The sequence below is a fragment of the Pelodiscus sinensis genome, chromosome 12, assembly GCF_052426305.1.
Source record: "Pelodiscus sinensis isolate ZL-2025 chromosome 12, ASM5242630v1, whole genome shotgun sequence".
Classification (NCBI taxonomy): Eukaryota; Metazoa; Chordata; order Testudines; family Trionychidae; genus Pelodiscus; species Pelodiscus sinensis.
In genome coordinates this window covers 32190465-32216753 of record NC_143063.1, presented here as the reverse complement: position 1 = coordinate 32216753, position 26289 = coordinate 32190465, and the positions used below count along the sequence as shown (strand labels likewise).

At 42.4% G+C, this 26289-nt stretch overlaps 2 protein-coding genes across 6 annotated transcripts in view; one reads left to right on the top strand and one right to left on the bottom strand.

Annotated features, from left to right (window-relative positions):
- Nucleotides 1-931: 931 nt before the first annotated feature.
- Nucleotides 932-20361, top strand: LOC102453610 (uncharacterized). Of its 2 annotated transcripts, none has more exons than XM_006130542.5 (2): nucleotides 932-1444; nucleotides 10903-20361. In XM_006130542.5, the coding sequence occupies exons 1-2, from the start codon at nucleotides 1112-1114 to the stop codon at nucleotides 12427-12429; spliced, it is 1860 nt and encodes a 619-aa protein (XP_006130604.3). In that variant the 5' UTR covers nucleotides 932-1111; the 3' UTR covers nucleotides 12430-20361. The 2 variants fall into 2 exon arrangements, with proteins under 2 accessions (XP_006130604.3, XP_014432711.3); XM_014577225.4 differs by having other exon boundaries at nucleotides 1372-1510.
- Nucleotides 20362-20511: 150 nt separating this feature from the next.
- TK2 (thymidine kinase 2) overlaps nucleotides 20512-26289 on the bottom strand; it is a 43012-nt gene continuing 37234 nt past the window's right edge. For all 4 annotated transcript variants that reach the window (XM_075940041.2, XM_075940040.2, XM_006130544.5 and 1 more), the window contains 4 exons: nucleotides 23891-23979; nucleotides 23377-23456; nucleotides 21545-21625; nucleotides 20512-20902 (listed from right to left, as the gene is read on the bottom strand). In XM_075940041.2, the coding sequence (XP_075796156.2) occupies nucleotides 20804-20902; nucleotides 21545-21625; nucleotides 23377-23456; nucleotides 23891-23979 (349 nt within the window). In that variant the 3' untranslated portion in view covers nucleotides 20512-20803. The remainder of the gene's footprint in view (nucleotides 20903-21544; nucleotides 21626-23376; nucleotides 23457-23890; nucleotides 23980-26289) is intronic.

Sequence of the window (26289 nt, the reverse complement as noted above, 5' to 3'; positions counted from 1 at the left end):
GGGGGGGGGGGGGGGTTTCCTAATGCAACAGCTGCTTTCACAACATTAAAGAATGAAAAATAAAATGAATAAAGGTAACAGAGAACTGCTGGAGACTACTCAATATTCTGTGGACTGCTTTAATGACACTGACCAGACCACTTGCACCCTGACCCGCCCATCCAATCCTGCACCAAATAAAGTTGTCAGGAGTTTGGCCTGTAAAAAGACTGCAAATAAGACACTTCATTTGCGCTTATGTTTTGGGGGTCTGATCCTAGAGACTGACATGAATAGTGCAGTGGTCAGCGGGTGAGAGTGGAGTGAGGATGTTTTGGACCTCTACAAAGAACACTTCTTCACAAGTGGAAATGGTTCCCAAGATTAATATTACAAGTGCTTATCTTTTTCCACTAACTTTACCATTTTTATTGTAAACCCTTATTTAAAAAATACTGCGGTTTTCACTATTGTGAGCATTGGCTCCAAATGCTGCAGACTCACTGCTGCAAATTGTAGTCCTCTAGTATGTCTGGACTATTGTAGAATAGCACAGCAGTCAGAAGAAAAAAATTGCAACTGCTGTAAGGTAAGGTTGCCAGTTGTGGTTGGACTTATTCCTGGATATTTCATCACATGATTGTCTTTAATTCAAATAATCTTTCAATCCTGGAGAGTTGGCAACCCTGGCTGCAGTTTATCTTAACACTGGGAGGGCTGCAATGAAATAGGATTATGAATAATGCAGCCTAGTGCTTGTGCTATTTATGCTGACATTAAAATCAGTTTATTTTACTTTATCTCTACATTTCCAGGAGCATTCCATCATTGTAAGCAATCACGGAAAAGCAGCTGTAGGCACAAAGGGTTAATAGTCACAGCAAGTAGGTTTCACTTTTGCTTTGGACTTGTGTTTTTACTTCCTGATTCCAGCAGAGCAGTCATTGTAACTTGAGCCCTGACTGACACACAATGTGACCATTTAATTCTTTGCATTGCCCTGGGGAAGCCAATAACAGATCAGAAGAAAAGACTCAACAAAGATAAGATAGCAACTTCCTCATTGACAATTCCATAACCGGCTGGAAATTTATTGTAAGAGTACTCTGCCGTTGGGGCAGTCCTGCAAACCATGAAGGAGCTTCGAGCAGCAGCAGCTGCCAAACAAGACATTTTAATGGACTACGTTGCATACTATGGCACGAAGTGGTCGGAAGGAAAACTTCTGATATGCAACGAGACAACGATAAAAACAAGAGCTAAACACTTCCTGGAGTCTGGTGCCTGCCCTGCAGAGAGATTTAGCAAGCTTAGTTTCTACAGCATTGCAGAGAATTGTTTACAGATGAAAAAAGAACCAGGAGACAATATTTTCAAAAACCTCATCAAAGCTTTGGAGTTTCTGGAGCTACTCTGCATCAACCTGTTCCTCTCACCATGGAGAAAAGAAATAAAGTCGCTGAAGGTAGGGCATTAAATGAAAACAATGGCACAGCAACAGGATCAGAAAGCCATATATCAACTCCTCCAGGTAGTGCTTTATTCCCAGTGTGCAGCTCGGTCAATGAAATTAATGATTTAGGGCTTGATTCTAAGTTCCCTTAAGTCAAAGGGGAAGTTCCCATTGATTTCCATTGGCTTTCAATCAGGCCCATTTTGCACAAGGGATAACATTTTTTTAAAATGCTTAAGGAAATGTCCATTACTGCTGCAATAGAATACCAGCCACTGGCTCATGTCAGCTGACTTGGGCATGGGCTATAAAATTACAGTATAGATCAGGCTTGGGCTACCTGGGCCTATAAGCTTACAGTGCAATCAGGCCTGGGCTGGAGCCCAAGATCTGGGACCTTCTCTTCTCAGGGGATCCAGCCTGGTCATGGATGTCTACTCTATAATTTTATAGCCCCATAGCTAGAGCCGCATGTGCCCGCATCAGCTTTCATGGGCCAGTTGCCAGTGTTTTATTACGTATCGACCTACATGGCTTCAGGCCAGATTTTCAAAGTTAGTTGCCTAAACATGCAGGTAGGTGCCTTGTCGGATTTTAAAAAGGATCAGGGCAGATTAGGCACTTAACCCTTCAGAAGGCAGGTGCCAACCCTGCACAGGAGGCCCTTTTAAAAATCCACCTGGGTGCATAACTGCGTCACTAAATATCTGTGAAAATAAGCACCATCAGAGCTCTGCAGGATAGGGAAACAGGAGTTTGCTTGACTATAGAGCAACTCCTACAGGTGCCTAATACTGTGATTTTTGAACAGCCTTTCTAAATACCTGTCACAATTCTGAGTCACCTCTGTTCTGTCTTTGCACTAGGTTCAGGCAAAATTGGGAACTCTAGCATTAGAAAACCAAGGGAAGCTCCAGAAACAGTGAAGCATGAATATTCCTCTGACCCTATTAAATGAACATAACAGCATTATTTGTATGAGCAAAGCCCCTCGCGCTCCCAGTTATGGATCAGAAATCGAGTGCGTCAGGTACCATGCAAATGCAAGAACTTAAAAAACAAAAACAAAAAACCCCAGCCCCTTCCCAAGCAGTTTACAATCTGAGTATAAGAATACAGGTTATGGAAGTGATTATCAAAAGTGTTTACATGGAAACAGAGATTTTTCAAAAGTAACTACTGATTTTGGGTGCCCAACTACACACCCAAAAGAGGCCTGATTTCCAGATAGTGTTGAGCACCCGGTGATGCTTTCTCAGGGTACCCAAAACTGTAAGCAACTAGGTCAGGGCTACTTACCTTTGGAAGCCCCAGGGGCCTCAATGATACTCACAGCACATGCCAAGGGCCACAACTTATGTGTGGTTGCACATACTTATAGCTTCTTTCACACTGACAGGCATGAATAAAGATTAAGGCAAGACTACACAACACACAGGCCCCATTTAAGTCAGTCCTACTGATATTAATAAAATGCAATATTACCTGATTTCCACCCCATGACAGCACTTATAATGAGCAATGACAGTCCAGGAATTTAACTACTGAAACGCATCTCAACGGAAGACCACTATATTGAGTCGCTGCTGTGGAGTGTGTTCCTAGTGGAGATCCTGTTAAAAGGATCCCACCTGCAGGCTCCGTGTTAAGCCCTGCGTAAACCCAAACTGCACTGCAGGCCGCAAACAAACGGGCCGCATGTGGCCGATGTGTTGAGTAGCCCTGAACTAAGTTATCCGTCTGCCTCAGCTAGAGAGCTTTGCTGGAGGTTAACTCTGTCAACTCTAGGGAGATAAAATCCTGTTTAATTGGTTAATAGGTGACATGTTAAGTTTAACTGGTTAACAGATTAAAGGGGAAGGGCAGGGGAGGGGGAGTGCTTCAAACCAGCTGGGCTGGAGCAGCCCTTATGCTGCAGGCAGGGGCTGCTCCAGCCTGGCCTGAGTAAGCTTTGCCTGGGGCCTTCTTGGCCCGCTGCAAACAGGGGCTGCTCCAGCCAACTGGAGCAGCCTCTCCCTGCGGTGGGTGCCACGGAGCTGGAGCAGCCCCCTTCCTGCTGGCAGCCGTGGAACTGCTCCCAGCCCCTACTGGTTATCCGGTTAACCATTCACATTCTTAGTCAGGTCCCCGCCACATCCACAGGTTTGCCTCTGCCAGTCTTAACGTTGCCTTGCTGGTAACATTCAGTGAACTCCAGTTCTCATACCTCCTGCAGGAGCATTTCCCTGTGGTACCCAGCCCCTATCACTACACACACTCAGACATGACCAAGTCCACTGCCTCCAAAAGGGAAAGTATGCCTGCCAGCTTGCTAGCTGTAGTGAGGGCCTGTGCTTTCCTGTAATACATAATACTGAGGTGACGTCACAATAAAACCAAAAGTAAGTGTATTACTAATGAACAGAGACGTGAGTGACAGTAAGCAGAGACCACAGAAAGAGAAAATAGGTACAGATAAACCATAAATAAACACAACCATAAATAGCTCTTTCTGTTCCCTTGATTACTTTGTTTACTCTAGATGCAACTAAACTATCGTTGTCTCTGGCTCACAAAGTTAGACTCGGGCAAATGGGCAAATCCATATTCCTTAGTCTAAGACAAATCTTCCCCGCCCCCACTGTCAGCCGACGGTCAGGGCAGTGAGTCCCTTATGACCGGCTGAAGTTCTTTTAAATTGTGCTTGGTTCTGTTACAGCAACTGAAGGAGTCAGGTTAAAGCTTAAACAGTTACTATTTTATTGTTACAGGGTAAACTTAGTTGTTAAATGCTACTACTGTGTTACAGATAACACAGACACTACAAAGGACAGAACAGAAATTACACTAAGAAGTCACTTACAGGTACCATGAAACCCTTTGGTTCTCTGAGCTCTTATTAAATGCATGCAAAATAGACACATAGCAGGTATATTCTCACCCCTGCGTTCCAGACTTGGCGTGGCCAGCGTCTTTCTCTCAATCCCTCGGGAAGAAGTAGGGCGAGGTTGGGCGTCCCACAGACCTCGGGAGACAATCAATACCTGCCAGCAGGTATAGATGATTGGAGCTCAAATAGGGTGGGCTGCTGAACCTCTTTTATACCCCTTGGGTCATGTAGGCTTCTTCCTGGGCTCAAGTGGCCATTAAGGAAAAATGGCTTTGAATGCCAAGTTTCCCACAAAGGGTGCAATGCATAATTTACACCTGGGAAAATGCAGACAATGGGCACCTCTGGTATGTGATGGGCGAAGATTCCTCTCTGGGACAGTGCAGGCGTGTCAATTACTGGTACTAGCCATCAGGGCGACGGGAGGCCCCGGGTCGTCAGCTAGCCCATTTACTGTCTGGTTTCTGTTTATGGTAGAGTCAGGGACAGGCAGCAAACCTGTGTTCCCAGGGCATCAAAGGCTGACTGCCTTTCTCTTGCTCTCTGGGGGGGGGGGAAACAAGATGGGGCTCGTGGAAAAACAAGATGGGGTTTTGTGTCTGGCTACATTCCACCCCCTTGACACGCCTCACTATGTCCCAGAACGCAAGATGGCGGTGATGCCAGCACCCTTTGCCCTCCTTGGAGGAAGCTAAAATCGCCCTATCAGCAGGGTCTGATCAGATAATTTGGATCAAGGGATTGATTAGGATCGCTTCCCAATGCCATATACCAGATTTGTGCAGAGGAGGTAGCAGTGTACACAAAATGCCTAACAATACATAGAAACATGCAGCAAGCAATTACAACAAGTAAAATGGTTAATATAGTATTTACAATAGAGTGAAGGAAGGGAGTTAACGAAAGTCCTAGGTGTTGGGCTATACAATCTAGCCATGAGGCTTTACATTTTTAGTTACAGCATGTCTTATCCCATACCGTTCATTGCCACTTCCCTTGCCTCCCCCCTTGACCTCCCCCCAGAGTTATTTAGAGGATTGCGGTAGTCGCTGTCATCGAACCATACCGGTCCCCATCGGAAGATGTCACTTTGTTTCACCAGTCATTTGGGCTGAGAGGGACAAACTCGATTCCCAGTCCAGTAGAGGAGTTAAGTAAGATGTTTTGGTACAGCAGTAGCAGTTGGGATGAGGAAGAAGACCATGGCGAGTTGGAGTACCATGTCTTATTTTAATAGTCTGTAACTAACACCAGTGGTTGCAAGCACAACAGCAAGCGGTGTATATATACAAAAAGTTTATGGTGGTTTCCCGGATTCACACCAGCACTGGGAGGGATCCATCCCACTGGAGCACTGTTCAGGGATATTGCCTCAGTTTCCTGTGATAAAACATAAGGTTTGCCGGTCTTGGATACAATCCAAGCCTCAGTAATGGTTATTGGTGTTAGCCCAGCATCTGCAGTGGTCCAGACTCCTTTTCCCTTGTAGGAGTGCAGTACATGGGTTTGTGTTCCCAAACTGGGGTGTTGGGACCAGGGCTATTAAGTGGTTTAGTCCCATGACTGTAAACAACCCTGTTGCCACTGGGGTTGAGTAAGCAAAAACCAATTCCTGAAACAATTTTTACTCCAGTTAAAACATACTCCCACCCTTGCTTACTGCTGGGCGGTGGACCAATATACTCTACTTGCCAGGTTGCCCATAGCATTTTTCCATCTCTTAGCCTGGCAAATCATTGCCTTTCTGTTATATGTTTCTGAGTTCAGCACATAGGGTGCAAGCTTGTACCAGAGCTCTGGCTTGTTTGTGGGTGATAGGCCACCCCCTGGCATGTGCCTGCCGCACCAGCTCTCTGTGTGTCCCAAGGTTTTATGTAGCCAAATGTACAGGCGTTCCCAATCCACCTGGGCAGCAAAAATTTGTACTGCTGCATTTGCTAGGTTATTTAGCTATGCAGCTAGAGTATTATTCTTTTGGACACATGACTTATGCTTAAGGCATGTGGGGTTGCATGCTGGTATATCCATTTCCAATATTCCAATCTCCAAACAGGCTTTCCTCCTATTTCCCAGTTAGTAATCCACTGGGTGGCTCCAGCCCATATAGTACAGGAGTTAGTGTAGATGGTACTGGCCCCTGCCTCACAAGCTAATTGATTGCTGCCAGCTCTGCAAGCTGAGCTGTTCCTTCTATGTTTGTGGACAGGGGTGCAGTGGATGTGTCTGCTGAAACAGCAACAGCCTTCCCTGTCCACTTTCCTTTGAAATAACCAGGCAGCCTGTATTTACATATAATGTTGAATTTAAAAGCAAGCCAAAAGTGTTATCAACTCAGCCTTGAAAGAGACAGTTAAGTTTCAAAGCTTGAATTTCTAAACTAATCCTTTGGTTTCTAGAAAGTTAAATTTAACCTTAAAAGTTGAATGCCCAACAGAAGCACTAACCAATTTGTGCCTTGTCAGTTTGCAATTTTAAGCAAGAGGACATTATCCAAAACAAAATAAAACTAGTTCATTTGAAACCCACAAAATAAAGTTACAATATATAGAGTTCATTCCTTTATGCAGTTAACCAATTAAGTTTCAGTAGAATCCTTAATTTTCCTTTGCAGATTTAACAAAGGGGTCCATAGACAAAATGTTTACATTTGATTGTTTCTTTGCCTACATGATTTGCACAGTGCTTAATGAAGAGGCTGCAAAGAAACAAGGTATCATTTTTAAAACAAGATTTCCCTTCACATATTTCTACCATTGCTTAATCCCTTCCACACTCCCATGGAGTCCACCTTTTATCTTCACATTCCCTCAAATCACTTGCTTTGTTCTTTCAAAGAAAATGTTTCTTATTCCTAGTAACTTTCTAATGTTTGCTTTACTTTCCTTATTTCTTTAACTATGCCCATAGGGCTCCAAACTTTTTGCCTTCCCCTTTTTACATGCTTTTTGACTTTTCCCAATGAGACAGGTTTGTCTACTATTAATTTGGTAAGGAGGGTGAGCTTGTTTACTAAGCCTCATACCTCCTGGTTCTTTTCTTAAACATATTCCTGAGGGAAGAAAAACAAAAAAAATAAATAAATCTGAGAGTTGCTTTAACTCTCAGCACCCATCCTTAAGGGAATCTAGCTCGTCTGGGGTACTGAGGGACATGCATTTCTACCTCTCCACTTTTGCAGCAGAGGCTTTTACATTTTTGAAGAACACCTCTTTACAGGTTTTCCACAGAAGACAAAAGCTGCAGCTGTTTCCCTCTCCTTTGAAGTTGAGGGTTTACATATCCACAAAGTTAGTCAATTTGTCTTCTAGGTCTGAAATTGTATGGATAGCAATTAACACTTGATCAGACCAAGGGCTATGCCCGAACCTTTGCAAGATTTTGTTTAAAAGGGGTAACATCTTTTACAAATGCCAATTTCTCAGTCTTCTCTCTGCCTTCTTAAAAGACTGCTTACATTTAAACTTTTCCTAGTATACCCAACCTCCTATTTCTTTCTTTCTTTCTGGAGGGCTACAATTTGAACTTTCTGGTCCCAGGTAGTTTGCTAATCAAACTTAGCTATTACCTGCAAAGCTTCTTTGTGCTGCCAGCTAGGGCATTTGCACCACAAAGGAAATCACAACCTGTTGTGGCTCCTGGAGCTTTCACAGCATTTTAGTCTGTTTGCAGTTTTTTTTTACTCATTCTATAGTTTACAGGAAAATGTGCAATCTTTGTTTACAACACTACTTAGCCACATTAAACTTTGCATATAGTGTAACTCTTTCTTTATGCTTACAGTTTTCCTGTACTTTCATTAAACAACTTGGACTAAAAGTAAACCAAACCAATTTGTTTTAAACTTACAAACAAACAAGATTACTGGACCTTAAAACTTCATATTATTTACACTATACATATATATATCTACACACAGATACACATACATTCTCTCTGAACCTTTCTTACACTATTTCTACATAGCTGTACAACAGTTACATTCCCTTTTTATTCAATGGGGTAGTTCAGTTCCAATAGAACCCCTCCCTTTAGAGTTCTTTTAGCAGTCTCTCTAATCAAATGTTCAGATTTGAATCAAATTTGCCTGGATTATTTACAGATATTCCTTTGGAAAAAGGGCCCATTTTTCCTTCAGAATGACTGTAAAGAAACCACAGTTTTCTATCTACACCATTTTAGCATTTGCACAACTGCATTTGCTCTCCATTCTCTGCAGAGTTTAAATTCTCTGTGTTTCTCTTTTCCTAAAACACTTTCTTATCTCTAAAATAAAAAAAAACCTGGCCTTGTTTTAGATATTACTCTTGTAAGTATGTTTAAGGGTTTAGATTTCTAGTACTTACTGCCTTTTTCTCAGTTCTACCACAAGGCTTTCAATCTTATCTGTTACCTGCCTGCTTGTCTGGGCCTGATCCTGTTTTTTTATTTCTGCCTGCTTGTCTGGGCCTGATCCTGTTTTCTTTGCTAAATGGAAAGTGGCTCCTTTCCACAGACTCAGGCTTTGTCCCATTCTTTAGCTTGCAGGCAGTTCTATACTTACAGAACTGCACCCACAACTCCTCAGGATTTCCCCAATCCTTTTCTAACATTTCTCTATCCCATTTTGGGTTGCCCCAACCTTCCTGGGCAAACCCTTTCTCTATACCACTAAAATCCATGTCTATCATGACAGGCTTCATGTTGCTGTATGTGAACCAGTAGCACAATCCTGCCGACTACGCCAATTCTGTCAGCCGACGGTCAGGGCAGTGAGTCCCTTATGACCGGCTGAAGTTCTTTAAATTGTGCTTGGTTCTGTTACAGCAACTGAAGGAGTCAGGTTAAAGCTTAAACAGTTACTATTTTATTGTTACAGGGTAAACTTAGTTGTTAAATGCTACTACTGTGTTACAGATAACACAGACACTACAAAGGACAGAACAGAAATTACACTAAGAAGTCACTTACAGGTACCATGAAACCCTTTGGTTCTCTGAGCTCTTATTAAATGCATGCAAAATAGACACATAGCAGGTATATTCTCACCCCTGCGTTCCAGACTTGGCGTGGCCAGCGTCTTTCTCTCAATCCCTCGGGAAGAAGTAGGGCGAGGTTGGGCGTCCCACAGACCTCGGGAGACAATCAATACCTGCCAGCAGGTATAGATGATTGGAGCTCAAATAGGGTGGGCTGCTGAACCTCTTTTATACCCCTTGGGTCATGTAGGCTTCTTCCTGGGCTCAAGTGGCCATTAAGGAAAAATGGCTTTGAATGCCAAGTTTCCCACAAAGGGTGCAATGCATAATTTACACCTGGGAAAATGCAGACAATGGGCACCTCTGGTATGTGATGGGCGAAGATTCCTCTCTGGGACAGTGCAGGCGTGTCAATTACTGGTACTAGCCATCAGGGCGACGGGAGGCCCCGGGTCGTCAGCTAGCCCATTTACTGTCTGGTTTCTGTTTATGGTAGAGTCAGGGACAGGCAGCAAACCTGTGTTCCCAGGGCATCAAAGGCTGACTGCCTTTCTCTTGCTCTCTGGGGGGGGGGGGGGGAAACAAGATGGGGCTCGTGGAAAAACAAGATGGGGTTTTGTGTCTGGCTACACCCACCCCCCCACTCTTCTCGAGTTGTTTGGTCTGTACCTATTTTAGACCAGATCTATACTACAAATCTAAGTTGGTAGAACTGTATTGCTCAAGGGCGTGATAAATTCACACCTCTACGCGACAGTTATACTAATCTTACCTCCTGCGTTTAGCAACATTCTGTCGAAGGGAGAGCTTCAGTGTCTGAGCATTTTCTATTTTTTAAATTGAAAAAGACTTTGCTCTTGAATGGAAGAACAAGAAAGGGTGGTTGGTAGTTTCAAATTATTCTAGTCTGGCCATGGTGATCTCCTGTTGCTGCTGCCTTTCTCCTTTTCAATCAGTAAGGCGATGGGCCAGATCCTCAGCTGGGGGAAAGTGGCATAGCTCCACTGTAGCTACTGCACTTGAACTAAATTCAAGGACCATGGCCAGGGGAGAAATGGCCTGAGCTCAGCCTTAGGGTCCCTGCCACAGTGCCAGGATCTGCTGTGGCCAAGGCAGCCCTCCCCCAGCTCCAACCAAGCCCCACCTGGAACCTGCAAGGGCAGGCCTTCAGGATATGTGCCCCTCCTCCTAGCACTGGACCTGCCACAGCAGGGAGAGATGTCTCTCCCTCCCTACCCAGGTACTGCTGAGAGGATAGTGTGTGTGCGGGGGAGGGATGGGGGGGGCGCAAGGAGGGAGAGATTCTCTCACCTCACAGTAGCCTGGGAGCACCCTCATTCACACCTAACTCCTCAAACCGAGCCCCACCCTATAGCCTACACCCCCAGCTGGAGGCCTCTCACACACATATTGGTGCACATAAAATTAGTTTCAGTCAGGGTGGAAAAAAATTAGAGGGAACACTGCACTTGCACACAGAAAAGTTTCAGGTGGCTTTCAATAATGCTGGTGTTAAAGCTCAAAGTTCAGTGACAACAAATTTGGGAAAACAGTTGTTTTAAAACTAAGTTATGAAATTGTTTAAGAAAGATCTCCTCTGTTATGAGTTCCCTCAGTGTTCATCTTAATGTTTCATTTGTTTCCAGACATTTACAGGTAATTTTGTCTATTGTGTTCAATCTGTGCTCCCAGACAATGTAGTGAAAACAATACTGGAGAAAATAGGTTACATTGCAACAACAGCAACCGAGTTTTCACTTGTCAGGAAGATAAATGAAGAGGAAACAAAAGAGACTGCATTTGAAATATTTCTTGCAAGAATTGAGTGTGAAACCATCCTTGAAATGACAAACGAAGCACAACACAGTGATTTGGGGGATATCCTACAGAAGAGAGCACAAATGCAATGGTATCATGAAGAGAACGAAGACAGAGAGAGTCAACCCTTCCAGAGAGAGGACCCTGAAAATCTGGGAAACAAAGAAAGTCATGAGACTTCTTCATGTCTTGGTGCTCAACAGAAGTCCTCAACTAACAGTGAGAAACCCTTTGAAATGGATAGAAATAGTAAGATCAAAGATGAATCCCATTTGAAATCTGCTGCTGCTCTGCCGTGGTTAGCTCAATCCACTTACAAGCTTCAAGCATACCCAAGGCAAGTCAGTGACTCTGCACACTCTCATGGCAAATGCTCAGAGAGCGAAGATTTCTTGAATGAATACAGTGACATTGTCATAGGACAAAAGCCCATCTTCAGTGAGAATTCTTCTCTGAAAGCGTTTGGAAAGAGGCTAAGAGACGGTCAGAGTGAAGAATTTGTTTTGACGAACTCAACACCGTTGACAGGAAACGAAGCTGGCTCCACTCCACTCTCACCAGGGGCAAGCGGCCCACACGCCTTTGCAATATTTACCGATGTTCCTTCTGAAAGCAGAAGTGCCCTTGATAAATACAGAGCCCAAGCGGTCTCTGAAGAAACCATCGAAGCAAAAATCAGTGATGCCATGAATTGCATAGGCAGCCCCACAAATCCTGCAGATCAACCCCAGCAGCTGAAACCCCTGTTACATGGCAATACAGTCGTTACAGAATGTAATTCAACAAAGGAAGACAAAGTCTGTGAATTGTCTTCATCTTTTAGCAAACTAAAAATCCAGGAAGCTCACGATGAAGAACTTATGTATCCAGTAGAGGAAACAACACAACCTGAGTCTATAACGTATGTAAATACAAGCAATAAAGACATCCAAGAATGTAATCACTCCAAGATGAAAAGCATGTATCTGGCAAGTGTTCAGCCAACAAGTAAAGCAACCTTCAATGTTGGTCAGTCCTCCTCAAACCTACTTGGTAATGCCAGTGAGGACCCTCAGGGTCCTACCACTGGCTCAGACAAGAGACCATTAATGGATACACCTGTAACACATGCAGCTTCAGACGGCTTCAAACACATCAGAGAGCCACCTAATCTCACTTACATCCCTCCCAGAAGTATTTATGTTTCTCCTTCAGCCACTACCACCACAGTGGATTGTAGGAAGAGCCACTTACAGCCTGAAGGAGGTTTGCTTGAGTCCTCTTCACCTACAGACAAAGGAAAGTTTGAGACTTTTACTTCGAAAGTGAATGAAACTAACCAAGAGGACTATGTAATTGTCAACAAGGATGATTAATAAAGAATGCCAGGCCTGTATAATTCTGCTTTTGCTGTTGGTCTATAACACGCATGTATTTCCAGGCTGGTCTTGGTCCTCTCTTGAGCAAAGATTTGTCATACCAAAGCACATGGTGCTTTTGGGTAGTGAAGAAAAGGTCCATTAGAGTCTCCTCTATTTGTCTTCAGTGATGACACTGATACTCAGGTGCTCTGACCTGAATGGTCACCTGTTCTTAATTTGTGTTAAAAGTGTGGATAAAGTTACAAATGTATTTCATATGATGTTTAAAGTTAAGGCACTTCAGGCCCTGCTGTACTGGCTTCTGACTGGTTTCTCAAATGCATACACTGCCACTTTCTCTCTCAGACAAGTGATTCTTGCAACAAGGCAGAAAATTTCTTCAAATAATGCAATTGTCTAAAATGTTGTGCAATGGGGAAAATAGATAAATGGTTCCAAATTAAGGTTCACTGTTTATAACCTCTTCCATGCTGCATTAAAGTTATGTTTGAAACTCATCACATTTCAGTAAAGTTAGCTTTTCATCTAATATTCTTTTTCCTTGTTCAATCCTAAAATTGATTTAAGAAGTTCGGTAAAATTCTGTTTGGACATTTGAAGAAAATAACTTGAGATAAAACACTCTGCTGATCCATCTTCAGATGTATTTTAGCATTAGGATAATCCTGTATGTCTTCTCAGTGTACTTGATTCTATGCAATTCTAGGTTTTGATACTTGCCTTTGTTACCACCAAATAATACCAAAAAAGTATTTATTGGTCTTAGGCCCCAGTTCTGAAATTTGACTCTCACACAGACCTTTATGTCTGTACAAAATCTTGGTAAACTCAGTGGTGCTTGGCACAAGAAGAGGAACTTTCCTTCTGAATAAGATGGCTGGCTTGAGGCCTCAGTGAGGACTAGTGCCTTTAGCCAGTGATAAAAATTCTTTATAAATGAAGTTATAACCATTTGAAAACTACATGTTTCTCTTGTGCTATACATAAAGGCTGCGTCTAGACTGGCATGATTTTATGGAAATACTTTTAATGGAAAAGTTTTTCCGTTAAAAGTATTTCCGCAAAAGCATGTCTAGATTGGCACGGATGCTTTTGCGCAAAAAGTGCTTTTGGGCAAAAGCATCCATAGCCAGTCTAGACGCGATTTTGTGCAAGAAAGCCCCGATCGCCATTTTAGCCATCGGGGCTTTTTTGCGCAAAACAGTTCTTCGCTGTCTACACTGGCCCAGTTGCGCAAGTATTCTTGTGCAAGAGGGCTTTTTCCCTAGCAGAAGCGTGAAAGTATTTGCGCAAGAAGCACTGATTTTGTACATTACAAAGTCAGGGCTCTTGCGCAAATTCAAGCGGCCAGCGTAGACAGCTGGCAAGTTTTTGCGCAAAAGTGTCTGCTTTTGCGCAAAATCTTGCCAATCTAGACGCACCCAAATGGTCTATTAATTTTTTACCACTATTAAATTTCCACATTACAGGTACAGTCTCATGAACAAATACACCAAGATTTTCAAAAATACATGATGAAGTTAGATCCAAAGGTAGACTCCTAAATAAGAAGCATGAGTGCTGATCAGACATTGACTTAAATGGGAGTTGAATTGGTCATTTATCCAGGTGCCTGGTATCGTCAAGCTTAATCAGTCAGAAATCATCAGTCAGGCCCAAATGAATAGTGAATTTTTATTATATCTGTGTCTATATAATTCAGTTTCCTGCCTGGTTTTCTTCGTTTTGGTTCTTTAGGATTCACATTTTCAGATTTTTCTCCATGAGCACTAGAAAAACACTTAAAATGAAAAAAGGAAGTTGAGATTCTTAATTACATGACGACTTGGGATAACAAGAATTGACAATAATGTGACACTACCTTTAGGTTCCCTATCTGGAAAATCTTGGTGATTAAGTGTGCAAATACTACATTTATTTGAATTTTTGTTAATTTATATACACATGCCATTATCTGATATTTCATGTTAACACAAGTACATTTGCCTGCTGAAAGTATGTTTTAAAAAATAGTGCTTAGTTTAAAACAGTTTAAAAAGTGTACTCAAATGCTAAAATCAATATATTTCAGAAATCTTAAGCAATCTGTTTCTTAGTAAACAGTATTAGAACATATATTTCCAATACCAGAGTTGCTTATTTGTATATAGAGAAATATTTTCTGTTCATGTCTTCAAATTCTTTATAATCTCGCCATCTGGCCTGTAAAATTATGGCTCTGTACCTAGAGAAAAATAAAAACCATGATTCTTGCAGAATGAATGGAAGAGTGGGCTATCAGGAAAGTTGAAGAACTTGAACAGGGAAAGCTCTGTACTTAAGAGTCATTGGAGAACCCCTGCAATGAGAAAGTCTTAAAATCTTAACAGTACAGTGGGTGTAAAACCCTGGCACCATTGAAGTCAATGACAAGATTGAGAGAAAAATATGTTACACACACAGGAATATCTGCTTGTATGTCTTCCAACTCCACATTCATGTTCTTGCTAAACTTTATTTTGTTTACTGGTTTTTATAAGATTCATTTCCCTGCCCCGCCCCCCCCCCCCCCCCACACACATAACTAGCAATTATTAAAGTTCCTCTTTTGTTTTAACCTTTGCAGCTAGCAAAAATGATCAGGGAAGCTCTGAATAGGAAGTTGAAAAAAAAATCCCGACCACACATCAAGATAGGTGCTGTGGACACACAGGGTACACCTGCACGGCAGCTATGAGCAAGCTTCAGTCTGGGTAAAGAGTTTTGAACTAGCAGGGCTCAAGTGGCCATGTGAATAATATAGCATGGGCTGGAGTTTGGGCAACACCCACAAAGATATTTTCAGTATGCTACACTGGTCTCTGCCAGCATGAGTCTGCCTACCAGGGCAGATAGGCTTGTTTTCAGCTGTAGTGTAGATATCCATACACCTCTCTGGGTGTATGGATAACATTGCTGGAAGACAGTGGGTCTGAGTGGGCCAGATTTGCTAAGGGAGAAGACTGTAATAAAGACAATAGGAAATGTAAATTACATTTAGAAAAGAAGCAAGATGTATAGGACGCAAGACTGATGAACAAACAGAAAACATGAAAAAAAAAGTCTGTAGGGAGCATTTGCCCCACTCTAGCATGGAAGCGATTAAAGCAAAGTCAAAGAGGCTGTGCCAACCCCCTGCAACCAGGAAAGGGCTTATTGCAAACCAATCAAGTAGAGGCTTGAAAGTAGCCAATCAGGGCCAGACTGGACCCTATGAGAAGGCAGCAGTGGTAGCAGAAGCTAGGAAAGCTCTTAAGGGATGACTGCCAGACTGGGGCCCTGACACAAAGGGCAGAGGTGGTGCTGAAGACAGTAGATGGGAGTTAGAGGAGGGCAGTAAGTGGCTGCTGCTGGAGGGGTGCTGGGTTGAAGCCCAGAGTAGTCGGTGGGCCTGGGCTTCTCTTCTTTCCTTCAACTTGCCAGCAGTGCGCACAGCTAAGCCACACTACACTTTGCCTGTGAAAGATGGGGTAGACTGAAGCCTGCAGTGAGCCTCTCAAGTGAATGATAGAACCAGCTGCTGCCTGTGCCCACTAACAAAGGCACATTGCTGAGAGCTAATTCCCAAAACAACCAGCAGGAGGTGCCATGGTGGTGAGCCTGATCCCATTACAAGGTCTTTAACAGAGAGCAGCTCAAGCACACATCAGGACACCAGATCACAGTGCCATTAATGAACATGCTTCAAGGATACTAACAAACTATCCTATACTCTACTAACCCGTTTTGATCAAACACCTAAATTACACATAATCCAGTAACTCTAAAGTGGCCACATTCTGAAATTTGAACATTTAATGGCAAGGATGCAATTTGGGGAACTGCTTTAAACCAAGTCAGCCGTATTTGCACATTGGCCTTGAATTGTGTTACATTTCTGTGCCTGCAACTTTGTGGCTACGTCTACATTGCAGGCTTCTTGCACAAAAGGTCTTGCGCAAGAGCACGTCCACACTGCCATGTGCTTTTGCGCAAGAGCGTCCATGGCAGTGCGGACGCTCTATTATGCAAGAAAGCTCTGATAGCCATTTTAGCCATAGATATTTCTTGCCCTGTCGCCTTCTTGCACAAGAGGGCTTATTCCTCGTGGGGAGAGGAGTAACTCTTGCGCAAGAAGCCCTCCGCTTTACTGTAAATTTACTTGTGCAAGAATGCACGGTCAGTGTAGAAACTCTGCAAGTTCTTGCACAAGAAGCCTGCAGTGTAGATGTAGCCTGTGTGTATTCTTGCTGCACCTATGGGAACTCTGAGATGGCCAAGTGGTAGCCATGTAAACAGCAGAGGATAGACAGCGGCAATCCGTAATTGTATTTTATAAGTGGGCAGAGAGATGATGCAGAGGAGGCGGGGAGAGGATGTAGGGTCATGTTCCCCTCCCCTCCTCATTCAGATGTCTACCACTGTTTATATGGCCTGCCCTGAACCCAGCTGCATACCATCAGAACCTTTATAGCTGAGGTTTTCCAACTAGAGGGCATGCCCCCTGTGAGGGGAGCAGAAAAACAGTCAGCAGGCAAGTGACAATGCCAGGCAGCTTAGGCTTCCGCTCAGGGATGGCATGCCACCTCCACCCCAGCTCCAGATTTTTAAAACCTCTGCTTTAAACTGTGCCTCCTACTATCAACAGTTATGCATCATCTCTGGATAGAAAATGGGGACAAGACAGCACAGGTGGTTTCTAAAAGGCCAAGCAATTTATGATCCCATTGGCCAGTCAGTGTACTCCTGCATACAAGTTCTAATGAATGATGCATCTCTTTGTGTAGTTAAATTACACCACAGTCGACACTTGAACTTAGCTGACAACAATACAAGGGCTGCATATGTTTTTCTAAAGAAACTATTTTTTTGGTAAAACGTGTGCATATCTTCTTGTGAATGGCTGTCTTTAATTGTGCTACGGCTGGTACTGATTATTTGTAGATTAAATGGGGATTTATGTATTGATTGGATGTCTGTCACAATATTGAGTCGCGGCCTATTCCCAAAGCTACACAGAGCTAGCCCCTTTGAATGGCTCAACTCCCATGCCCTGGATTACAAACATTCTCTTTTGATCACTACAAAAGCAGATCTTAGGCTGTAGAATCTGGTAGTTGGTGATACTACTCACTCAAGTTCTCCCTCTGGGTGTCCTGAGCTAGCCATTTTTCCACTTAACATTCATATCATACCAGTGACTGTGCTCTGTGTAAAATTAAAGGTGCTGAAGAAGCATAGGTTAGCTTTAGAACAAAATGTTCTTGAAAGACAAGAACCAAAAAAAAAAATTGTATTTCAGTGCAGGAAAGATTAAAAAACATTAAGTTAAGACAATGGGGAAAAAACACTAAATTATAATTTGTTTAGGGATAGTAAGCATAGGTTTAGAAAGCAGGAGATTATGAACCATTATTTGAGGAAGAAACAAAAAAGAACTGACAGGAATTTAGTAGAGCTTGTGATACTGTCTGACATATTTAGGCTTCCAATGACGTATTGAGTCAGTTTCTATAACACAAAAATGTAGTTTCTAAAGCACAGTCACTTTTTTCCCCCTCTGAACACTGGCAGAGTAGCCACTGACAATTTGAGTGCATAACCATAACAATGCCATTTTGGTGGTGTTTAAATTTACACAGTGAATTTGGAATCAAGGCTGAAAGGAGTAAAAACTTGCCTGCTCACTAAAAGGTTTCAATTAAGGAAAAAAAAAATTAATTGAACATTTCAAACATAGGGGACAATCTCCAAGAAACTGGCTGTTTTTTGTTCTCTAGGTATGCCCATCAGGTGTGTTTTCAGTAAGCATTCAGGTATAATTACTGTTCTCCTCTACCTTTTAAAATCTTTCATATATTTAAGCAGTTAGTAATGGTGGAGCTTGCTGTTCAGTAGCATACTAAAATTTTAGAATGGAACCAGTAGGCACTACATTCACATACTTTACAACATTAATTAGTATTGCACTCAGTCAGCATTAGACTGTATAAACACATACACACAAAAAGATGAAAACAATTAGAAGAAATTACCAGGATATTATGGAGTGTTCTCACCCCTCACCTGAAAGGGTTAAAGCAGTTGGGAAGGAGTTAGCCAGCCTGACAGCTACTGCTGGGGGAGAATGAGGCTGGAGAGGCAAGCCCTAATAGAAGAAGGATCCCATCTGGAAAGGAAAGTGGAGGCTAATGTAAAACCAGGAAGCTGGCAACAGAAAGATGCTGTAGTGAGGAAGCTGCTAGTCACTTTCTGAATGTCAGATAAAGAAGGGAGGAAGTGCAGGGAGAGAGTAGAAATGCCAAGGATCCAGGCTTTGAAGGAAGCATTTACCCAAAATCATGGAGGAGTAAAAGCCAGAGAAAGAAGTAGGAAAAGGCTCAGGGAAACAGCAGCAAGGTTTAGGATGGTACAGACCTTGGCATTGGATTAGAGGTTCTCTGAGATAAGACTCTGGAGTAATGGGTGGGTCCAGATTCCTCTACCAGCCACTGGGGAAGTGACAGTGTCTGGATAGTGAGACTGCTGGAGACAGTTTTCTATGCAAAGTCTGATACTCCGGAAAAGGGAAAATAAATAGTGACCTGACTGAAGGAACAAGCCATAAAGAGAGAGCACCTGGAGAAAGAGTGAGACGCGGCAGGGCGTTCAAACAAGCACGTGTCATATCTGGAAAAAGCTAATTCCCAGAGCAGCCAGAAAGCCTACTAGCAAATGGACCCCATGACAAAGCCTCCTCTCTTAGCAGCAGTCCAATTCAAATAGAAACTGAATAAATAAAGGACTACAATGAAACTAACTTATACATGACGATAATGAAAACCAAATATACACCTTTGTAGTATGTGATTGTTATTATTCTTAACTAAATATATACACATAAGAGTTCTGCATACAAATGTTTCTATCCTGTTTAACACATTATAGACATTGATCACTCCTCATTTAAATGTACAACAGGTTAGTTAAACACCGAGCTAGTTTTAAGACTGTACAGTTATGACATGCCTGGTTAAGTAAATCTGTTTCTTGCTATGTTGTTTTAAACAGAGGTATTCCTGGAAGCACTCTTAATGTTGCTGGCATAAGTTCAAACAACCCAAACTTTTATAGAACATCAATCAACCATCCCTTTCAATTTAAAGAGACAATAAAGTGCAAGTAGTCATAAGACCGTTCAGATAAAAGTGCCAACTTAAGAACAGTACTCAAGAGGGTAAAAAGGAAGTGATCTCTAAAACCACCACAGAGCAGTGTAAAAATTAAAGTGAGAATTTAACTTTCACTACATGTTCTGTTCTCTCTTCTTGGTGTCTGCAGCCAGGAGATATTATGATTAAGATGAGCCAATGTACTGCCTCCTCACATGTTTTTTAAGATACAAACATCTACTATAACACAATAAAATAATCAATAATAATAGAAATATTTGATAACAAAAATCAAATAAATAATCAGCATCAATTTCAATGCATAATAAGAAATTCTGTCACATGATAGAAAAAGGCTTAGGAATAGATTTTCAGAATACACACACACACACACCCCGACCAAATTTTCATGAGAGATTTTCATTTGGAGTCAGAATTTCATTAAGAGATATCAGATACTGAACTTTTCTGAAAATCTGGGCTACAAACCTTGGAACCAAATTTGTATAAAGCCAGAATAACTTTATGTATCTAAGTTGTTCCACTGACTTCAACAAGACTATTCAGTTGCAAATATATTTGCAGGATTGGGCCATGCTTCTGATCTAATTTAAATCAGTCCTAACTCCAATAAATCCAATGAAGTTACACTGGTGCAAGGTAAATTAGAATGAGGTCCATAATTAAGAAAAGAATGGCTCACTTGTCCTATTAAGTGCAATTAACAATATTTTGTGAAAAATCGGTGGTTGAAAACAGTGGCATCATTAGTTATTTCATCACTTTTCATTGAAAATTATTACAAAACTAGGTTGAATTTTGCTCACTGACTATATGAACGTGACTTATTTACTGACTTCTAATTATATGAGAAGACACTTAAGGGGCTATTCTTTGGAGTGAATGAAAACACATTATCACAAGAAAATGCAGTATCAGAAAGGTATTTATATAATGCAGAAGTGAAGCAGGGAAATGAGATATAGCAGCTTCCTGTCAGTGATAGTCTGAGATCAGTAAAGCTTCAATGGAATCTGAAAGTGCAAAAAGATGAAAGTAAACAGAATATAGTCTGTTTGTGGCCTTTTCCTAGCAAAAGTCACTGACACTTTACAAGACAAAAATCTCAAAAGAGCACATGATAAAAAGGTTGGGAATGTTGATCAGAATTTCCCTAACGGACACATGTATTTTAAAAGCATGGCCATAAAACTGGATTTCTACAGACAGTGTTGCATCTTAGATGGGGTTAATATTTGGTCCCGATTTTCTTCATACTTTTCTATCATTTTCTGCATGTCATTGTCCGCCTGAATCACCTTGAAAACAAGAAAATGAAAATTAGAATAAGAGGCCCTGTAGAAATCTGCTGTATTTTTTCCCCAAAAATCATTCAGTTTACTAGCATTTGAAAAGCAAAACAATATTACTATTGTGTCTCAAAATGAACTACTCTGAAGAATTTGGTAAATTTGTTTTCAAGTGCAGGGCTTGGGATGAGGCTTTACAAGCAATGCTCACTATCCCAAAAATATTAGTACAAGCACAATCTATTTTTCTAATGCAACACTTGAGAATTAAAATTCTCTTTGTGTAGTACAGGTTGAGCCTCTCTAATCCGGCACTGTCTGGTCCAGCAACATTCATGATCCAGCATGATTTAGTGACACCAATGTCTATTTATCATGGGTGTGGCCAAGTTTCCTGTGAACCCCTAAAGTTTGTTTATAGCCACCAGTCCTGGCTCTTAATGTTCTATTATTTAGCTCTAATTTACCCCTAAAACATCTTCTAAGAGCCCAGAAAGAAGTGGAAATGTTGGTAATGTTGCTAGACAATATTGACCTCCCATGGTAAGGCAAATTCTCTGGTTTGGCACCCGTCAGATCCCAAGGGTTCAGGACTAGAGAGCTTCAACCTGTATTTGCTTATTTGGTTACAGCTGATAAATATACACTTACAAGTACTGGAGAAGGAACTTTACACAGTGTTTGTTTAATGAGCCACTCCTCATAGAGTTGATGGATAGCTTCTAAATATTCCTGTAAAACATCATTAAAAACATACATTTACAGAGCTGAAACTCACTGCAGTTTCTGTATTTATATTGTTTAAACTACTCCAAATCAGCTACGAGGTCAAGGACTTCAACCACATGCATATAAAAGCGAAAGCTACAATCAAACACTTGATACTAAAATCCAGATTTCAGACATGGTTTGACACAAAAGGCAGGTCCTTATTATCCAGTGCATTGTGATTTCAGCATCCAGTTTTCATCCAAAATTCAATTTGACCAAAGTTACAGATTTTTAAGGCCAAAAGGAACCACTGTGATCATCTAGTCTGACATCCTGTCTAGCACAGGCCAGACCTACCCTAAAATAATTCCTATGAAGCATCTGTTTTAGTCCCCAAGCTCCAATTTACCATCTGAGCTCCAACTAGCAACATCCATCCCATGGGATGCCATTGCTGCTTCATGGTGAACACACACAGACTGAGCAAGTGGAATCTTAATTTCTTTCTATAGTCAGTGACCACAACCCTGGTGTAAGAGGATTTAATCTACCCTGGATCTAAATCTATTAAACCAATGGGAGTTGAGTGCTCTCAGCACCTTGCAGGATCAAGATCTTTGTTTTAACTCCCGTGGGAGGAGTCTGACTTAAGTCATACACAGAGATAAATACCATGGACAGCAAAGGAAAGGATGTAAGAGAACACTGAAAGGAACACGCACTTCAGAGCTGTCTTTTATGTGGATATGTTTTTCTAACATTCCCAGTTGATCTTCTACTTCCACTCACCTCCTTTAAAAGCATTTTTGCTTGTCAGCAGCTATTAGATTTTCATGGAGAGGACTTAACCTTTCATTCACTATAGGCTTTTTCCTCAGTAACAGAGACAGACACTGCAAAGTGCAACAAATGATGTCTCTTCAAAGTCACTGTAGTAAAATAATAGCTAGGGCTTATTCACCTAGGGGACATTTCACATGGCTCAAAATTTAGCTCTTGGCTTTTATCTCACCATACATGTTCAACCTACCCAACTGCTCTTACTAAATCACCTTACAATAGAAGCACTTTAATGATAGGCAGCACATTCCCTCTCTTACCCCATTTATACCTGGCTTAGGGATTCATTTCAAAATATCTGTTTGAAGCTAGGGCCTCACATAAACTGTTTATGAGATGCAGTAATCTAATTGTACAGCTTATTTTTATTAGATTCCTATGTCACTACGTGCTGGATTTTTCCAACACTGCCCGTGCCCCACAAGAAGGCAAACACCTGCAAGGGCATTTTACAAGGCCCTGAACTCTAATGCATACAGCTGATGAAGGTTGTACATGTAAATGTTTTTCCTGCATGCTCTCATACTCAAGGGGCTCCTATTCAAGAAGTGCATGTGGAAAAGGAGAACAAGCAGACACTCTTAAAATGGTGGTGATAGCTCTCTCTCTCTCTCTCATGTTCAAACTGTATTATACTGACTTACCAGAACTGCAATCCTAGAGGACTTGATAGTCACTGTCCAAAATTATTTTGATTTTTAAATAAGAATTGATTTGTCTTGACTAAGCTACAATGAACCCTTCACGTTCTTCCTAATACTAAACTGCACCCATTAGTGGAAACAGTTGGATTACATTGTGGCAAGGCCCTGACTTAGCAATTGACTCCAGTACACATTTTTATATTTAGAGGTAGAGAGGCTACAGATTGAAAGCTTTGAAGATATAGACATCCTAAGCCTCTGCTCTACCATGAAGAACAATTCCCTTACCATAGCAATGATCTTTTCCTCTTTTCTGCATCTATTCTTTAATCTCTCATAACAAGTTTCAGGAGAAGTCTGTAGATAAACTGCCATTAACAAAAAAAAAAAAAAAAAATTGGAACAGTTATTTTCAGGGGTAAGTTAGAACATAGCAACAGAGCACTCATCTCCTCCATAACCAATAAAAGAATCATCTGTGGTACACATCTCTGATATGGGCATCAGCTACAAACAGCCACAGTAGCTCCACTGATAGCCAATCTGACACCAGTGGACTTGCTCTTGGAGGAAAGTAATCACCTCCAAACACCATGGATATATAGAGATGAAGAATAGCAATGTAACAATAGAACAAATATTCCAAAGGCATTACTGCTGTTTAACATGTACAATATAAGGCATTTCTTGAATTACAGGAAATAAATAGCAAAGGTTTCTTTTTCATAATACAAAATTTTAAAAACCCCCACAAAAACCTTGATTTAAGAAGGGCCCAGTGTCAGAGATGAGCATATTTTACCTATCAAATCAACTGAAACATCAGTGTTCTTCGTGATCCATTCAAACCATTCAGTTAGCACTATGTAATCCACTTCTGGCATTCTCCCACTGCAATAATCAACAAGAAAATGATTGTATTACCTATTTCATTACAAAACCATACACAGTGCAACAGAGGGCCTGAATCTGATCTCACATGATCTGATACCTTTCACCTCACTAGAATTACTCCTGATTTCATAGAAGATTGGGTTCGAAGAGACCTCAGGAGATCATCTAGCTCAGGAGTCTGCAACCTATGGCTCCTGAGCCAAATATGGCTCATTAGGGAGGCAGATATGGCTTTTTTGCTGCTCGAGCTCATCCCCCATCCTGCTCCTCCCACAGCAGGGAGCCCATACTGGCACTCCAGCCTTGAGGTCTCCTGCAAGATTGGAGCTCCAGTGCAAGATTGGTGGGGAGAGGAGAAAGCCCTGAGCCTCCCTGGTGGATCTGGCTTGTGGAAAAAGTGGAGCCAGAAGTGGCTGCATGCGCTGCCACTTCCCTTCCCTGGCTGGGGGAAAAGCAGCATGTGGCTGTGCTTCCTGAAGGCTTTCCCCACTGCTCCCACTGGCTAGAATCTGGCCAATGGGAGCAGCAGGAGGCCATACCTGGGACCAGCATAGGGCACAAAAGAAAGTAAGTTCTTCCCCACTCCCTCATGCCCAGACCCCACCAGCCTCCCACACATACCCCTCACTTACCTCCTCCATTGAGCCCCTGCATTCCCAGCCCACTCCTGCACCTTCTCCTGCTTCTGCACCCTCTCTCCTGGCCAGACGCCTACTCCTAGCCCACTCCTGCCCCCTCCCCCTTGGTCTAGGGTACCTCCAACATGCTCCTGCCCCCCCACCCCCACTGGCTAGACACCCTACTCCCAAGGTTGCTCCTGTACCCTCCCTCCTGGCAAGGCTCTGTCCCCTCCCTTACTCCTGCCCTCTTCCCCGCCAGTCATACACGCTACTCACAGCCTGCTCCTGCATCCCACCTCCTGCCCATATCCTGCACCCCCATCCCTATCCCACCCAATGGCAGCACTCCTGTCCTGCACACTTAACCCCTCATTTTTGGCCCCACCCCAAAGCTTAGAGTGGGCCACAAAATCCACTAAATCTGGAACCCCAGAAGAATTAATCTGGCCTGAGGCCTTGAACTTCAGTCCTCCCTGCCCCTCACCCTACCATGGGGCTGGAGTGAGGTATTTCATTTGGGGGGTCACATCAGTGGGGGTTGCGGGTTTTGGAGGGTTGTGTGGTCCCCAACTGATTTTTCTATGAGTAAGTGGTCCCCAATTCAAAAAATATTCTCCACCCCTGCCATACATAAAGGCAACATTGTGTGTTAGACATAATATTTTCCTCTATTTAAAATGAAGCCTTGCCATCAAAGCCCCAATCGGGACCCAGCTCCAATCAAAGCCCAGCCCCCACCAGGCCACAGCATCCTGTCCCCGGATCCCGATCCCGGGACAGGCCCTGCAGTCTGGCCCCCATCTGGCTGCAGGAAGGGCTAGTGACGGCCCCCCTCTTGCTGCAGCATGGGTAGGAGCGGAGGCCATGATCCAACTCTGGTGATCCTGGCCTGGCCTGGCCCGGCCCCTCATCTAGCCACTGCTGCCTGAGTGCAGCAGCCCAGACAGGTAAGGCGATCCAGACTCAGGGTCCCTTCCCCTGCACTTAGTCTATTTTCTACCCCCAGCGCCCTGCCCTGTCCCCTGCATCTCCCACACACTCCAACCTCCTGCCCTGAGCCCCTCCTACATCCCAATACTGACTCCTGCACCCACAAATCCACAAACTGCAGCCCCAGCAGCAGTTCCATTAAATAGTCTGAGTACAATGTTTCATTTATGCTATTATTAATAATTATGTCAATCATCAATAATATTAAATAGTATATTTTCAGTCATGCAAATGGGCATTCTTCTACAGCTCTTTGCTGACCACTTGTTCTGAATTTCGATGTACTTTGGCTCTTTGGTTTGAAAAGGTTGCCGACCCCGATCTAGTCCAACCTCCTGCTCAAAGCAGGACTAACCCCAACCAGGGTTTTTTCAAGCATTGCTTTAAAAACCTCTAAGGATGGAGATTCTACCACTTCCCTAGTCAACCGGTATAAGTAAACTCTAGACCCATAATGTCTCTAATCTCAGAATTATAGTTCACAGGTCAGACATAAGAAAAACATGTTTAAAAATGAAATAGTCTTGTATAAACTTAAGTTTTAACAATTTTTCTCACACAAATTAGTGTTTTGCTATTTCACAAAAGCACAGTTATACTTGGTGAACTAAGCAGGAAAATGTTATATCAATATCTATATGGCAGCAGTAAACTAGCATCAGCGATATTACTACAATTTTTCATAGTAGGACTGTTA

Excerpts from the sequence above, each read along its gene's own strand:
- LOC102453610 (XM_006130542.5), top strand. The coding sequence starts at position 1,112 with ATGAAGGAGCTTCGAGCAGCAGCAGCTGCCAAACAAGACATTTTAATG. Across the intron at positions 1,445-10,902 it reads AAGAAATAAAGTCGCTGAAG|ACATTTACAGGTAATTTTGT; the intron begins GTAGGGCATTAA and ends ATTTGTTTCCAG.